Consider the following 15,026-nt stretch of genomic DNA (forward strand, 5'->3'; position numbering starts at 1 on the left):
CAGCAATGAAAGCTGGCCTGTTCACATGAAAGAAAATGAAGAACACCACCTCTGAGTGGTAAATTCTCCTGTTCAGTGATGCAATATAATTTCTTCTCCCAATCTTAGGTTCACATATTGGCCAACAAGGGCATTTGGCTTTTAAAAAGGGGTTGCTTGATTCACTGCAGAACAACTGCATACCAACAAAGCTACGTTGTTAATGTGCCACTTTGTATTATGTCTGAAAGCTGTGATATGCTGGGGAGATTTCCACCAAACATCCCACAATTAGACTAAATCACCCACAATGCAACAAAATACTCTATCACGCTGTTGTCTTGTAACTAATCTTTATAAATTTAGCTCTTCTTTGCACACTAAGACCTTGTGCCTCTGACAAAGACAACATTCTGAGCGGAGCCCGAGACGGGAGCCGCGCACAATGCTCCACACATCGGAAGGGCAAGAGAGCTCAGAGTACGAGTCTGTTTATTGAAAACTGAACTTCAGTTGCAGGATTTACTCATTCCCAATAGAATAACCACTGAAAAAAAAATGAGAGCTTTGCAAAAAGAAAAAGTGCAGAATCGGGCCCAAAGCACAGTTTTAATTGTGCCACATTGACAGACCAAATACTTGCCTTTAGTTCATAGTGGATTTGATCTGTATTAACAAATTTGTAAAAAAAACTAAACATGAGCTGGCTTGCAGAGTTAAACAGAAACAGTTGTTGCTTATGTCCCCTAGCAATGCTGTGTGGTACTTTAAATTGTTTGAAGACAAAAAAGCACGCACTGTGCAACGGAGGTTAAACGACTTCTGATCCCGATCCTTTCACACTCCCCAAAAAGCATTACAAAAGTCAAACAGCCTTTGGACACAACTGGAAGATTTTGATGTGCAGGTGAAGCCACTGAAGCTTCTGATTAAACTGCCATGCTAGTACAAAAAGAAAAGATAACGCACATATATTTTCTTCGATGAATGCATCAAAACATGACTGATGCTGTTGTCAGAGGGATTCACTAAGAAAAACTTCCAAATGAAATGAAACGGTGAAAACAGTTGTTATTTCCCATCACTCACAGGGCATATTCTTAAGCTAGAGTATATTCTTACCTGCCGTTTGGCATTATCTCATAATGCTCTTCACCCTTTCCAACTCCTTCAACTAGTTCCGAGCCACACATGTTTTTTTCCATCGAGATTACATAATCAAACAAGCCCCACCAAAATGGAGCTAAAATACCTTTGTGTGTCTCATCTTTTGCTCTTAATACTTTAACAGTCTAATGAGTCTCTCTCTCTGGTGGCCACCGCTTTGCTTTACAAACTTATCAGGCTTTAGCATCCTCAATACTTTGTAATTCCTTTGTTGTTGTTCCTAAATATATATTTATAAGCACAATAAAGAAATGATACAGCAGGGAGCAAAGCACTGCCTTTGATCTCTGGGCGGCAAGAAGTTGCTGGAAGTGCGACTGCTATATTCATACTTAATGAAACACATATTGTTGTGTAGCACGGTATTCCTGTCTCAATGCCTGGCAAAACCACATGTCCAGAGATCAATAAAGATGGTTAAAAAATAGCAATGAACTGCCACGATGATTGCTGCCAGGGAAATGTCTAAACAAATAACGTCTTACAAACGCAGTATCACCACAAGATTATACAATGCCACATACTTGGAGTACTCCCTCAAGTGGCTTTATGTTACACGATATAATATATATAGCTTTATTAAACAGTTCAAGCTCATTTTCATACCTTCTGGTTTTCCTTCATGTGTTATTACAACAAGGGGCTTGGTGAAGGTTTTCTTGTTGTGCATCATAGCCAAGATCATATCCACATTGAGAGAGGTACAGGCTTCATCAGGAGGAATGCACTGTGGGTGGAAAAAACAGTATGTGAGGTCAGAGAGTCACCTGTCCGCCAGGACAGCTGTTCCAGCTGCACAGTTGCCTCATTATCAGTTTTATCCTATAGTATTTACCAAAAAAAGAGGAGAACCTCCAAACAACCCCCGTGTAATATACTGGCAAAGGTAATTCTTAGCTGTGCTTCAGGACGCAGGCTTTGCCTTCATTAAAGATCCTCTAACCTTTATGAGAGTGTTACTATTGAACTTAAATGATAGTAATTATTTTTAGTATAAGTGTTTTTTTAAAAATCTGGTAGCCAAAACTGTAACCACCAATACATGTGTTGATCAACGATGACAAATCGTCTTTAAAAAAATACATTTTAAGGGGGCTGTGCATAAACCTCAAAGTAAAAATAAATTCCAAATCCTTAGAACACTTTATTTAACAACTAATTTACAGCCATTTCCATTAGTTATAAAGCAAAAACTGGCAATTCTCTTTTGAAACAATCACATTGTGACATTATCTGATGTTATGCATGTCCTTGGAAATTAAAGCTAACATTGTTGGTGCTTTGGATATGGATGTGATACGGATAACAGAGATAAATCTGAACCACTTGCGTACTAAAAAGCAATTTCTATTTATCCTGTGTAACCACCTAATGAAATTTAAACAGAAACTGTAAATTATGCAGTCAAAATGCATAGTATCACAACTCTTATCTATTAAAATCTTGAGCCTAGAGATATCAAGTTCATTACGTCAATTCCATACAAAACCATTTATTCAGTTCACAGTTCAGCTAATTAAAAAAAAAAAAAAAATTAATCTTATTTTCACCTAAATCAGAAGTTTAGACTTTAATAAATTACTCACCTTTGGCAGTCCTTGAGTATTTTTGTCTTTATTTGTACACAAAGTCAACTCACAGTGGAGAAAGAGCAGTGAGATGTTGAACATTGGTTTAAAGACAAAGCTAAATCTTTTTTTGTCCTTCTGTGCATGTGGTATTGGAAAGTTCACCTTCTCAATGCTGTAGAATTTAACAGATTCATCTTTAGGACAAATGTTTTCTATAATGGTGTAGTCAGACATTCTATCTGGATTTGAAAACGGGGAAACAAAGCATGTTTGAATGGCAAAGCCCAAGGATCTGTCAGCTTTAGTCACAGACACCTGCATTAAAAAGAAAGAGACGGTAAGATCTCAGAAATGACATTTTTAGTTCACATTTCATTAACATTTTCAACAATTTTTTAAGCAGTTTTCCAGTGCCACTTCCAATCTGAACTATTTTGAAGGCTAAATGTTAAGGGTAAGACTGTCAAACTGAGAGACAGAAAATCTGCGGTTTCAAAACCAGCAGCTGTTTAATAGCATAACCGTGCATAAATACAGCCATCCCTTATCTTTCAGAAAGCAGATGAATAAAATAGTCCAGATCAGACACGTAGTTAATGACTGCGATGACACCTGAGATGGCGCTGCTTCCCTTAGACACACAGAATATAACAGAGCTGTATGGAAGTCAATTACAAATTCCATGTCTTTATATCTGTTTGAAACTTTAATGAAGGGGGAAAAAAAAAAAAAAAGGCAATAGACACAAGAGAGAACCCACCCCCAGCCAGGAGAGGAATGCAGAGGCAGAGAGGAGGTCATGGTCTGACGTGTGGGTGGTATTCCTGCACTGGGGGGGCAAGGGAGCCTCCTAAAAAGCCGTAATTTCTTGTGAAATGACCCATTTAGTTTATTGTGAGTCCGAAATTCATATTCTTTTATGAAAAATAATTAAGACTGCAAACTTCCAGGGCACTGATGTTGTTCAGCTGGACTGGAATGCAGATAACAAATGCCACAGAATAATTAGGAAAAAAATTTAAATGGAATTTGTAACAAATGAAGCACGTTGGTCTTAATAAACAATAGAAGTGTTGTGCCTAACCATTAGCACTGCCTGATGAAAACAGTTCCACAAGACATAATTTTCTTCTAAGAAGAAATGTGCCTTAAATGTGTACTTAATCCATATGTGCTGCATGTATACTTAAGGAAGAGCCTGCCAAATTTTCCTGTGGTCTATAGCGAAATTTTTGGATGCTATGAGTTGCACAGTGAATAAAGGCATTTCTCATTTTTTCCTCTCCCTTATGTGAGCAGCAATCAAATTAGAGATAAGGGGATGTGCTGAAGCATCTAAGCAAGAAAGACCATCTTCTAAAAAGAACAGAAATAAAGACTGATGAATGAAAGTCAAGCCACGGATATCTCAAGGAAAGAAGAGAACTACAGGAGGAAGGTGAGACCAAAATATGATAACAAAATGACAGTAGAGAACAAAGAAAAAAATGCCAAAAGATTCAAATAAAAAAACCCAATATTTTTAGCAGAGAAGGAAAAGGGAGATATAGTTCTTATAGATTATGACCTAAGCAATTTATTGACTAAAACGCCAAAATGTATTTGTTAATAACAAAAGCAAAACAGAAACAAAAATGAAAAAAAAAAAAATCTGTGTCAGCTAAAACTGGAGTCACAGAAGTTCAAAACTGATACAGATTTTCCACTGTGCAAGAAGGAGAAACAGAAAAAAAAGGCTTCTGCCAGGATAGGTGATGAAGAAATCAGAACATCTGTCTGAATAAACAGCTCCAGAACCAGACAAATCCAGAGAGCTCAGAGCCAGGGGGATTCATCCCAGATCACTGAAGGAAGCAGCCAGTTTTATCCAAATGAAAAAAATAATGTGTCTTTTATAAACATATTCTTAACTGAGTGTAACATATTTTCTTTTTGCTTCAACTGTCTTAAGTACTTTTCACTGGGTAGAGAATGAGGACGAGACACGACAGGCTGAAACAATGAAGAAAACTGCACCAATGTCAAATGGGTCACTATGCCTACCACGTGCAACACGGGTTCGCCAAGAAGAGCTAACTTGGCCAAGAGAAACATGGCACAGCACTGCTTCCGTCAATACACTCATTTTCCTGGTCTTATAAGCTCATAGCTCACCACTCCTTGATTTACTCATATATATACTGGTGATATTACTTCATTGCCAATGTTGTATTCATTAATGCCTACCGTTATGTGAAAAATGAAAAGTTCTGTTCACATGACTATCTTTAGAAATACTGACTGTATTGGTTTGAAATTCCGCAGATTTCATAAGCAACTTAGCAACATATGGAAATATTACCAGGTCTAAAATGCACCTGAAGCTGAGGGTACCTGGCTGTTGACTTTGCTCTTCTTATTTATTTAAAGCCGTTAGATCTCTCATGTGACACATTCAAAAGAATTGTAACTGGTGTTCATAAGTGGATCAGAGAGAGATCAGAATCTGTATTAACTTTGTAACCTGAGAACACTGGCATACTGAAGACAGACACTTGTAACCATTTTTTGCGTCTTTCAGATGAGGTTCAGCCCTGTTACCCAATAAAATGAACCCTGAAGTGTTCACCAGGGAATGCCAGTTCAGAGCAAGAGCTCAGAGAGCACCTTTAAGTTCTGCACAGAAAAGCAGATTTGGCAAGAATGACCAATTTACCTTGTAGTTAAATTCATCCATTTTGCAGGAATCCTTTGGTTTTGACCCAAAACATTGTCCTGCTTATTACCACCCAGTTTCTGTTCTCTGCAGGCACCAAAGTACCTACCTGCCTGCCTAAAGCAACTGCACAATGAGACCTTTCAACTGACAAGAACAGATTTGGCTCAGATGCATGGCCTTGCAAAATGTTTCTGTTAGTTTAAAAGCCTTTTTCAGTTTGTTACCTCTACATATATTGGCCCATTCTCAGCAACAGAGAAGAGTCCTTGGGAGGGAGCAAGGAAAAGATCTGTTTTGTACAGCTCCATGTTGAAGGTCACATTGGTGATGTGTGGTTCAGGAGGCCAGAACATGCCTCTATCATCCTCTGGCTGCTGCAGCGTGCAATTAAACTGAAATGAAAAAAACAATACAAATACATCCTGAGTCGGGAGTGGTAGCTGGATATGGACAAATTTGGAGTGTACAATACAGGCCCACCCACGTTCCGCCTACTCAGTGCAAATCTTCAACAGGGTCACAAGAAACACAAGTGAGAAGAAATGTGTTAAAAGACAAATTAATTGCTATACAATTAATGTAATTTATGTGCAGTGCCTATTACAGTAGGCATTTCTCTACTGTCAGGTGCAAACCCGAGAGCAACATACCGCTATTGCAGGCCAGCTTGGGAAAGCAACATCTCCCTCGTCAGCATCCCCTGGAAATCCATTATCACCTGATTCCATGTCATCATCATCAAAGCCGCTGCTTTCAGCTGGTGATGACAGCTGAATGACAATCTGCACAGAAGGTATTGCAAACGCATAAAATTAGGTGATAACTGAGCACTCTCTCTTCGTGTTTATTGTTTTCTTCTCTCTTCAGAACAATGCAAAGGCCAAAAGAAGTGCACCAGCTAAGCACATGGTGAAAGCACGTCTTAAACAGCCTTGTGCTGAACATGTAAGATATGTAAGTTATATTTAGAGAACGCCTCTTAGTCTGTTTCCAGAATCCAGAGCCAGCAAAGACACTAGTCTGGGTGCTGGTGGCTGAATGAGCACCCCAGCATTTCCATTCTGTTTCTGGTATTTCTATTTACCAATACTGAAAAAAGAAATTGCTTTCTAAAGTGATTTTTTCCAACTTATAGTTTTCCTTAATGCACTCATGGAAAAGCACTGAAAGTGTTAGGGTCATTAAAGGATTTTCTCTTCTGTCGTTTGCATATTTTTTTCAGGGCTATACACCCAAAACCATGGTGTCCTTTTCTTCATTCTTCCCTTCTTTGTTTTTCTCTGAATTTCTACTGAATTTCCCCACTTTTTTTTTTCCCCCTCCTTTGCACACTTCTCCATTTTTAGCAGGGCCAGTAGCGATAAGACAAGGGGTAATGGTTTTAAACTAAAAGAGGGTAGATTCAGACTGGATATAAGGAAGAAATTTTTTACAATGAGGGTAGTGAAACACTGGAACGGGTTGCCCAGAGAGGTGGTAGGTGCCCCATCCTTGGAAACATTCAAGGACAGGCTGGATGCAGCTCTGAGCAACCTGATCTAGTTGGAGATGTCCCTGCCAATTGCAGGTGGGATGGACTAGATGACCTTTAAAGGTCCCTTCCATTCCAAAGCATTCTATGATTCTATGATTTCTTCACCTGAAAATTCCTGTTTTTGTTTTCCAACGTTCTGCACTCTGTTTCTGTATGCCCTGCAGCTCCTCAGCTAGTCCCCTCCCTTCCAGGACTTCATCTTTGTTTTCTTAGACATAGAGCAAGTGCTAAGAAGTGACATATACACTCTTTGAGACACCACTGCACGGTGTTTATTTTTTAGGAGAAATGCTCCCAAATTCTGAAAGATACCACACATGATTCGGCGTTTAAGTGAGCAGCCAGGACTATTAAAAGACATGATAGAGAAAAGAGAGGAGGTAAATATCCATTTTAGTTTGGGCCATAATAGAATATAGGGACAATGACAGTATTTAACTCCAGACGTGTGCTGTTCTGTAGTTTGGAGATGTTTCTATCCAGTCTTGGTTTGGGACTGTTACTAAAGTTAGGTGCTACAGACTTGCCAGTATAGAACGGTTTTAACCAGGCAAGGTCAAATCAGATTGCCTTAGCTGTGTTTGGGTTGGACCACAGGCTTCCCCATCATTTGCCAAGGTTACTTCTATGTACTGGAAAGCTTAGCAAGAGAAACGTGTCATTACTTTCCAACCCAGATTAGCTGCACTGTACTCAAGTTCATAAGCTGAGCCAGTCTGGAAGCAGTCACTTAGAACCTAAGTGGGCTCCTTAGCGTCATCACTCATATAAAAGTACTCAGAGTCCCTTCATCACGTATATCAACTGATAGCAAATATGAATCCAAATTATAAGAGAGAAGCATGCACAGTTAATGTCTTTTCCTCACATTTTGAAAGCCTTTTTCACACACAATTTTGGAAGAAAAAAATTTCACTTAAAAAAACCTTCTTTCCTATTCCTCCTTACAGCTACGTAGCAGTGCCTATGTATAGGTACATCAAAGCTGCACAGGGAAAGCTGGTGCAACTTCTCTGAGACCAGTACAGATGGTTCCCCAAAGTGCAGCCATGCAGTTTTGTAAAAGTATTTAACTCCAACTCCTCCTTTTTCCTTTGGGATACTATCTGACCACAGGAGCACACTGAATGTGCAGCCTTCATACCTCCTTGAACACAGGGACTGTAGCTGCAAGTAGGTTTGAGCTAGACAGGAAAAGATCAGGATGCCTCCTTTTTGCTAAGACTAAAGCTAACTACAATGGCTTCCTTGTATCACTATGATGTGCAGCGCAGAAGGTGGCTCCTCTTTGTAAAATACTCACAGAGTTAAAATAAACAATCTTGTTCAAGATATATGCTGTCCGAGTCCCGCATTTGTTCAGCAAAGACTCCAAAATGAAATGGGTACCATTCATCCTGGCTTTGCAAGAGTGATCCAGCAGCGAGAGTTCTGTCCTTGTGTAGCCGCTAGCCTGAAACAAAGGCGCTTTGTAAGTGGCTGAAGCACAATTGTGTTAGGCTCTGGCTTAAAGTGCAGCTCAGAGTACTGTTCATGACTACTGATAGGAGGAAGTGAAGTTCATTGTACAGACATCCAGGGAAGGTCACTCTCAAAACGCTGTTATACATGACAGACAGGGAATAAATGTAACATGGAACAAAGAAAACAACAGGTTCATTATTAATCTGCTGATTAATAATGCTGACTCTGTTTGGTCTGAAATGAGCTAAAAATGCTGTCTGTAGCAGGCTCTTTTCCACAATGCAGATGGACACAAGCAACCTGTCAGCTGGTAGATGGTAAAGACAGATCTATTCAGGTCTCACAGAGCTATCCAAAGCAGCTTCTTTGTACTTTGGAGATTAAAAACTGAGACTGATGGTTGACTACAGTAATTTTTTTGACCAAACCAACCCTGCAAAGCTTTAATCAGAAATCCCTCTACAAAGTACCAGATTGGTGGGAAGAGGAAACATGACCCTGAGTTATGGCAAAGAATATCTACAGTATGGTTTCCTCATCAAACTATTTTGGGGGGGTTGGGTGGTGATGGCTGTAGATCTTAGAATATTTATTTTTTCAATTAAAATACAAATAGGAAAAAATCTCTTCACCGAAAGGGTTATTAAGCATTGGAACAGGCTGCCCAGAGAAGTGGCTGAGTGCCCATCCCTGGAGGTATTTAAAAGATGCGTAGATGTGGCGCTTAGGGACATGGTTTAGTGGTGGACTTGGCAGTGTTAACAATTGGACTCGATGATCTTAAAGGTCTTTTCCAATCTAAATGATTCTATAATTCTATGAAATAAATTGGTCTGTCCAAAAAAGCCTGCCCAAATTTGAGAATAAGAGATCATACCAACCTGCAGAGAGTCTTTTTCTACAGCTACTGTCATGACTTTGTCATCACACTTTATTGACAGGGCTACATCAGCACTGCCCTGAACCTCTTCCGGTTCTTTATGTTTTGAGAGGGAATGCTCAAAGTCATGATTTATTAATGTATCCATTGAACCCCTGGATGGGAAGATTCCATCTCCCACTGTGTCATGTCTTCCTCTGTTAATGTGAAAAGGAAAAGTCAGGCCATCACTTAATGCAGGATTCTTTGGAGCAGGCAGTGGGTTAGCACCCAGCAACTCTGTCAGCTCTGGAGGAAGGGAATGGTCTTCTTCATCATTCATCTCTTCTAAAACAAAAAAGAAGGAAAAAATGAGAACATCAGGTTATTCAATATTTCTCCTAAAAGTAATCAGAACTAATAATTTTCATACAAAAAAATATTATTCAGTAAGGAAGTTCTTGAAGGACATCCAAAGCAGCATCTTTGTACTTTTCAGGTAACTAGCCACAATTCCTTCACCAAGGGTTTAGTTGTTAGAGGCATCTAATCTTGGTATATTTAGTCTCTGCTAGAAATCTGCCTCACTAAGAGTTGAAAATAAGCTTTGAGGAGTGGGCCTATTATATTCAAAAGGCAACCACAGAGGTAAAAGAAACATCGCACTCAGCAAATACACTGAAATAGCGTAAGTGCAAATCATTGGGTGAAATTCTTCCATAACCTGCCCCATCACAAGTTCAGTCACTCCACCGTTGTGGAACTACTTACATAACCAGAGTGAAGTTAAACGAGAGTTAACTTTCTGCTGAGTAAATGAGAACACTAACTATCTCCTGGCTTACACACACGACTGCTCAGGACAGAAATCTCAACATCTGGCCCAAGCAGGTCATTATCTGTAACCCATAAGAGTGCAACTGATAAAATTCATGTGAACATAAGATTTATCAAAACAGCTAAACAACATTTTTAGTGGTTGAAGTTTAGAATTAGCAAAAAAGCAGATGCAACCGCACCAGCTTCAATGGACCCAGATATCTTTACATCAGCAATGACTTTGGCCAAATAACTAAATTTTTTTAACCGTTCTATTTATTCCGCTCACTCAGACTTTTCTGGTAGGCCAGTTTTGTCTCTAAACAATTTAAATGTTCATTTAATTCTCTCAAGGAAACACTATGCTCATACTTTTGGGGAAGAAATAAAAAAATCAAAGCTGGATTTATTAACTAACAAGATATCCAGTTGCTGAAGTCCATTCCAGTGTACACTGAGCATGGTCAGGAGAACAGCTTGTGAGCTGGATAAACTATAATCATTTAATTCCACCAACATACCAGGAAATAACACAGGAATTTGCCTGGACTTTTCTAATCAAAAAGCTACAGATTTTTTTTTAAACCAGCATTCATAGATATTACCAGCATTCTTGATGATGAGCAGTGAAAGTAGGGCAACCCCCAACAACAAAGCTTCAAAACTGAGAAAGCACCTTTCAAATCATCATATTCCTGGAAATACAAGATATATCTCTTCTATATGCTAAAAGTCCATCTGCAAGCTTACCTGTATCTTCAAGTTGCAGATGAAATCTGTTAGCAACAGGGGCTTTTGTGTAGGAAGTAACTGGACTATAGTTATGGTCATAAGCCCACTTGATCAAACTCTCATGCGATGAAGGAATATCAGGTATTACTGATTTACTCATAGTCATGGATCGTTCTGTTTCCTTTCCAAAACCAATACTATTCGATGTCTGCAAACAAAGAAAAACTTGGTTCATGATTTACGATTTAAGGATACTTAAAATGGAATAGTGACACTGATTGAACATGTTTTTTACTCTATTTTACTCTATTAAATAACAGCAAACTGAGAACACCTGGGAAATAAACCAAACTGCCATCTTAGGCACAAAACTGCTGTGTACATGGCGGCACCCCCCCCCCCTCCCCCCGCCTCCTTCTCCCAGCCTCTGCCTGGAGTACAATAAATCAACGTAGTCAGAAACTGTTAATCCCTAAATGAGACAAAGACATATTTATAGCCATTTGTATAATGCTGTATTTTCTTCAAAAGTGAGTTGAAATGACTTCTAAGGTGAGGTGAACTCAAGATGACAACTGTTTTTTCAAACGTCCCCTTCATTTCTTTGATTAGAGCGTTACTTAAGCTACATATGGGAAAACCTTTGTTCAAATGAGCATTACTGAAAAAGGCAAAACATAGCATGCTCTTGAAGTAGAGCTGATACCAGCTAATGCTTTAAAGTCAGCTGGCACCAAGGACAGACTGTGCCTCTCTGAATGAGCGTCATAGTAGAAATGTTGTGTGCCTCCTGCAAAATGTTGAGAATGTTAAACAGGACTGAATTAGATGCTTAATAGAGCGGTAAGTGAGAGCATGTACGTTTATGCAAGGTCAAACTACTTAAAAGACAACATATACTTTCTGCATGGAAATAAAATTTAAAATTTAATTAACAATATAAGTTTTACACAAATACATAGATATAGCAAACTCATAAACACACTTGCCAACCTCTTAGTTTTATTATTAAATAATTACTAATAACGGCTCGTCAAAGTTGGCCATGGAATACAGATGAGTCACACAGTCAGTTAGCTTTTGCTTTACTGTAAACGTTTTGCAACATTTCAAATTTTCTTGTCCAAATGGGCAAGTCAAAGGAACATAACAAGCATCTCTAGCTGTTAGAGGGGCAGTTAGAAAATATTCACTGGTATTATACTTTAACTTGCTTTTAAGTGTTTGGCATCTTAAACACGTGTTCACACGAAGCTAAATAAGTATATATTTATTTTTACAGTCACAACATTACTATTATCACTGTAACAATTGCACCCACTACAGAACAAGCTGAATGTGCCCACAGCAGGAAAGGCGCGACGACCCACTTTTCAACAATTCCTGCAATGTGATTGAATTGCACTTTCTATATGCAGATGATACCATTGAATGCTCTACAACAAACACTCATTTCCATGGCCTGATTACCTTCTCCATCATATAGGCTGCTTTTTTTTTTTTTTTTTTTTTTAAATCCCCATTGGTTTCCCTTAACGTGAACTAATCTTAATTCTCTCTCACTCTAGAGCATCAAAAGATTGACCACACTGATCTCTTTTGCCCAGATCGCTTTTAGGCAGTGGTTGTATGGACCTGCTACCCAGCGCCACAGAGCTCGGTTGCACTTCCCTACCTGACCTCAGAAACGGAGCCTTTGAACCAAGAACTGAAGGAAGCTCAGAGGGTCCTGATGGAATGTCAGAGTTTACCTTTAGCTCCCTCCCTCATTTCTTCCTCATGATGCAGTTCTGCATCCTTTAAACACTCACAGCTGCACAACTGAAGTTAAAGGGAATTTTAGTTGCAGTGGCTGGTTTGAGGGTACTGTTACCAGCACAGTTATCAATGAGTAGCAAAGGCCACTGAAGATAAGAAAGAAAAAGGAAGCAATAGGTATCCTAATTTTAGTGCTTTATTCCTGGTTTGGATCAAATAATCTTTTATTCTTCAGTAGATACAAATCTGGCCACAATTTATCGCACATTTTCATATAACCACACAGCTTTCACTGGTTGGAATTATTATGCTACCTCAACTTTGCTGGATCTCCCTCTCTGCTTTCCTTTTCATTTTTGTCACGAGGAGACAGCTGAACAAATATTATCTCAGAATTTTACTGTCCTAGCTGGCACCTGACCATTTCCACGACTTGTTTCTACCTCTCCACTCCACACCGAGTCTGTAAATGTTCAGTCCTGCATCGCCTCAGTGTAACAAACGCGAGCACAATGGCTTGCAGGAATAGACGTACCTTCCTCCGCTTGCCTGCCCTGCCACCACCTTCGCACCCAGTGCATGAAACCAGGCAACCAACAGGGTCACCTACTAACCTACTCGGAATAGAGAGAGACCATTTCAGAAACTGGTGGGCAGTTGTTCTCATGTAAAGAACGGTCCCTCCAAGCTTTTGAAACCTTCACAGGTTTGTTCTACACATTTCACCTCTCTCACTCTTTGCCCCTCAACACACTTATTTTCTTTGAGATAAACAGAAGCTAATAGAAGCTATCAAATCTTTCTGCATTTTCACTTCTTTGTCCACTGTACAACCTACAGCTTTGTAAAAGGACACTGAATCCAAAGGAAGCAATGTGAACGGCAGACAGTCCACAAGCACACAAACACACAAGCACTGCATGGGGGTTGACAGACTGCAAACGGGAGTGAAACACAGCCTGGGAGGAAAGCATTGCACGTATGTTATGCGCAATTACTTTACCTAAACTATTCCCATTTTACTTGGTTTTGCGTCCATCCTCTTTCAGAGTTTCAAGAAGCACAGCAAGCCGGGAGATGAGCTAGATGACCTAAAAAGTCTTCTCCATTTTTTGTCTATCAACTTAGACCTTAACTCACAGTCCTGGGTTTGAGGCAGCTTAGCACTAACCTTTCCCTCTCGGTTTGCCAATCCCCTCAAGACAATTCCGATTTGTACTGAGGGCAAGAAGTTAGGAAAATTGAAGTGCATGGAACTGATTCAACTAATAAAAAGAACATTGTGAAACATTACCTAATTGTTTAGTAATGTTTTTATGCATTGTCTAAATTTGGGCTTGGAAAGGCCTCCAGCTTAATAGAGATAGGAACAGATCCTAAATACTGGATGTACAGGCTTTTTAATGACATGGGGGTGTTTAGTTCCCTCCCACACCCCCTCTAAATAAAGGAGAACAAACATGCAGAAAATGCAGAAAATGAAGCATCTATATAAATGAAGTATAGCAAACAGTTACTCACAAAGTCTTTTATATACTGACATTTCCATATATAGTATTTCTTTCTCTTTTTGTTAATCTAAATACAGAAAGAATTTTCACTTATACATTTTACTTATACTTTCAATAATTAATGAAGAACTTCTTTAAAAAAGAATAGCAGCCTTGCTTTTCTATACTCAAGTGCAGCACTTTAGACATTTTAAAATCCTCCAGAATTCCTCTCCCTGAAAATTCATCATCCATAAAGAGGTAGCTTCATGGATATGAAATATGGTACTTTCGCTGTCTCCAAGCATGAAGAGAACTAATGCACAATTCTCTATCCTGTGAAAGTAGAGCCATATAGGCCTAAATATACAATGGTGAGTTTTATGGAAAAGCCCAGAATGAAACATTCAAGTCAAGCATTATTTTTTGCCCTTCTGCTTACAAGTGTGGTAATCCTGGGCAACTAACCTTGACCTTTCTCTTTAAGGGCTGATTATTTAGGACCTACAGAATAACCACAACATCCTTTCCTGTCCATAAGATAAAGATGTGTCAGGGATCAAAAGGGAATTTCATCATCCACCCTAGATAATTTTTCCATTCAATTTTCCGAGCAACACCATAATTTATTTCCTTTTAAGTCACTCACTCCCAAAATCTAGCATGAAATGCTGCCTACTAATCTGTCCCTTAGAAGATTTAGATCAAGCAGCCTTTGGAGCCTGTCAGAATTGCCCATGCGCACATTTTTAAAAGGAGAAAGCTACTAAGCAAAGTGAATTTCTTAAAAATACGGATAGCTGGAGTTTGAAAATGTATCTGAGTTACTGCAAAACTGTTAATCAGGAGGCCACTGGGTGGTCCTGAGCAAACATTCAGCAACTGTACAATGCACTCCTAACTGATCACTTAAGACAGAAATAGGCCACACATTTATAGGCTGCAATATCGGTCC

The 15,026-nt window shown here is 39.2% G+C and overlaps 1 protein-coding gene across 2 annotated transcripts in view; it reads right to left on the reverse strand.

Moving 5' to 3' along the window:
* Window positions 1-15,026, reverse strand: part of TGFBR3 (transforming growth factor beta receptor 3) — a 130,151-nt gene that overhangs the window by 14,815 nt on the left and 100,310 nt on the right. Inside the window, exons 8-14 of one of the 2 annotated variants that reach the window (XM_082314695.1) lie at window positions 10,842-11,031; window positions 9,295-9,617; window positions 8,253-8,402; window positions 6,066-6,197; window positions 5,640-5,807; window positions 2,733-3,032; window positions 1,753-1,873 (exon numbers count right to left, since the gene is read on the reverse strand). In XM_082314695.1, coding sequence (XP_082170821.1) covers window positions 1,753-1,873; window positions 2,733-3,032; window positions 5,640-5,807; window positions 6,066-6,197; window positions 8,253-8,402; window positions 9,295-9,617; window positions 10,842-11,031 — 1,384 coding nt within the window. Of the gene's footprint in view, window positions 1-1,752; window positions 1,874-2,732; window positions 3,033-5,639; window positions 5,808-6,065; window positions 6,198-8,252; window positions 8,403-9,294; window positions 9,621-10,841; window positions 11,032-15,026 lie in introns of both variants that reach the window. The other variant, XM_082314694.1, reaches the window with a different exon arrangement.

The sequence above is a fragment of the Platalea leucorodia genome, assembly GCF_965183815.1.
Source record: "Platalea leucorodia genome assembly, chromosome: 5".
Lineage (NCBI taxonomy): Eukaryota > Metazoa > Chordata > Aves > Pelecaniformes > Threskiornithidae > Platalea > Platalea leucorodia.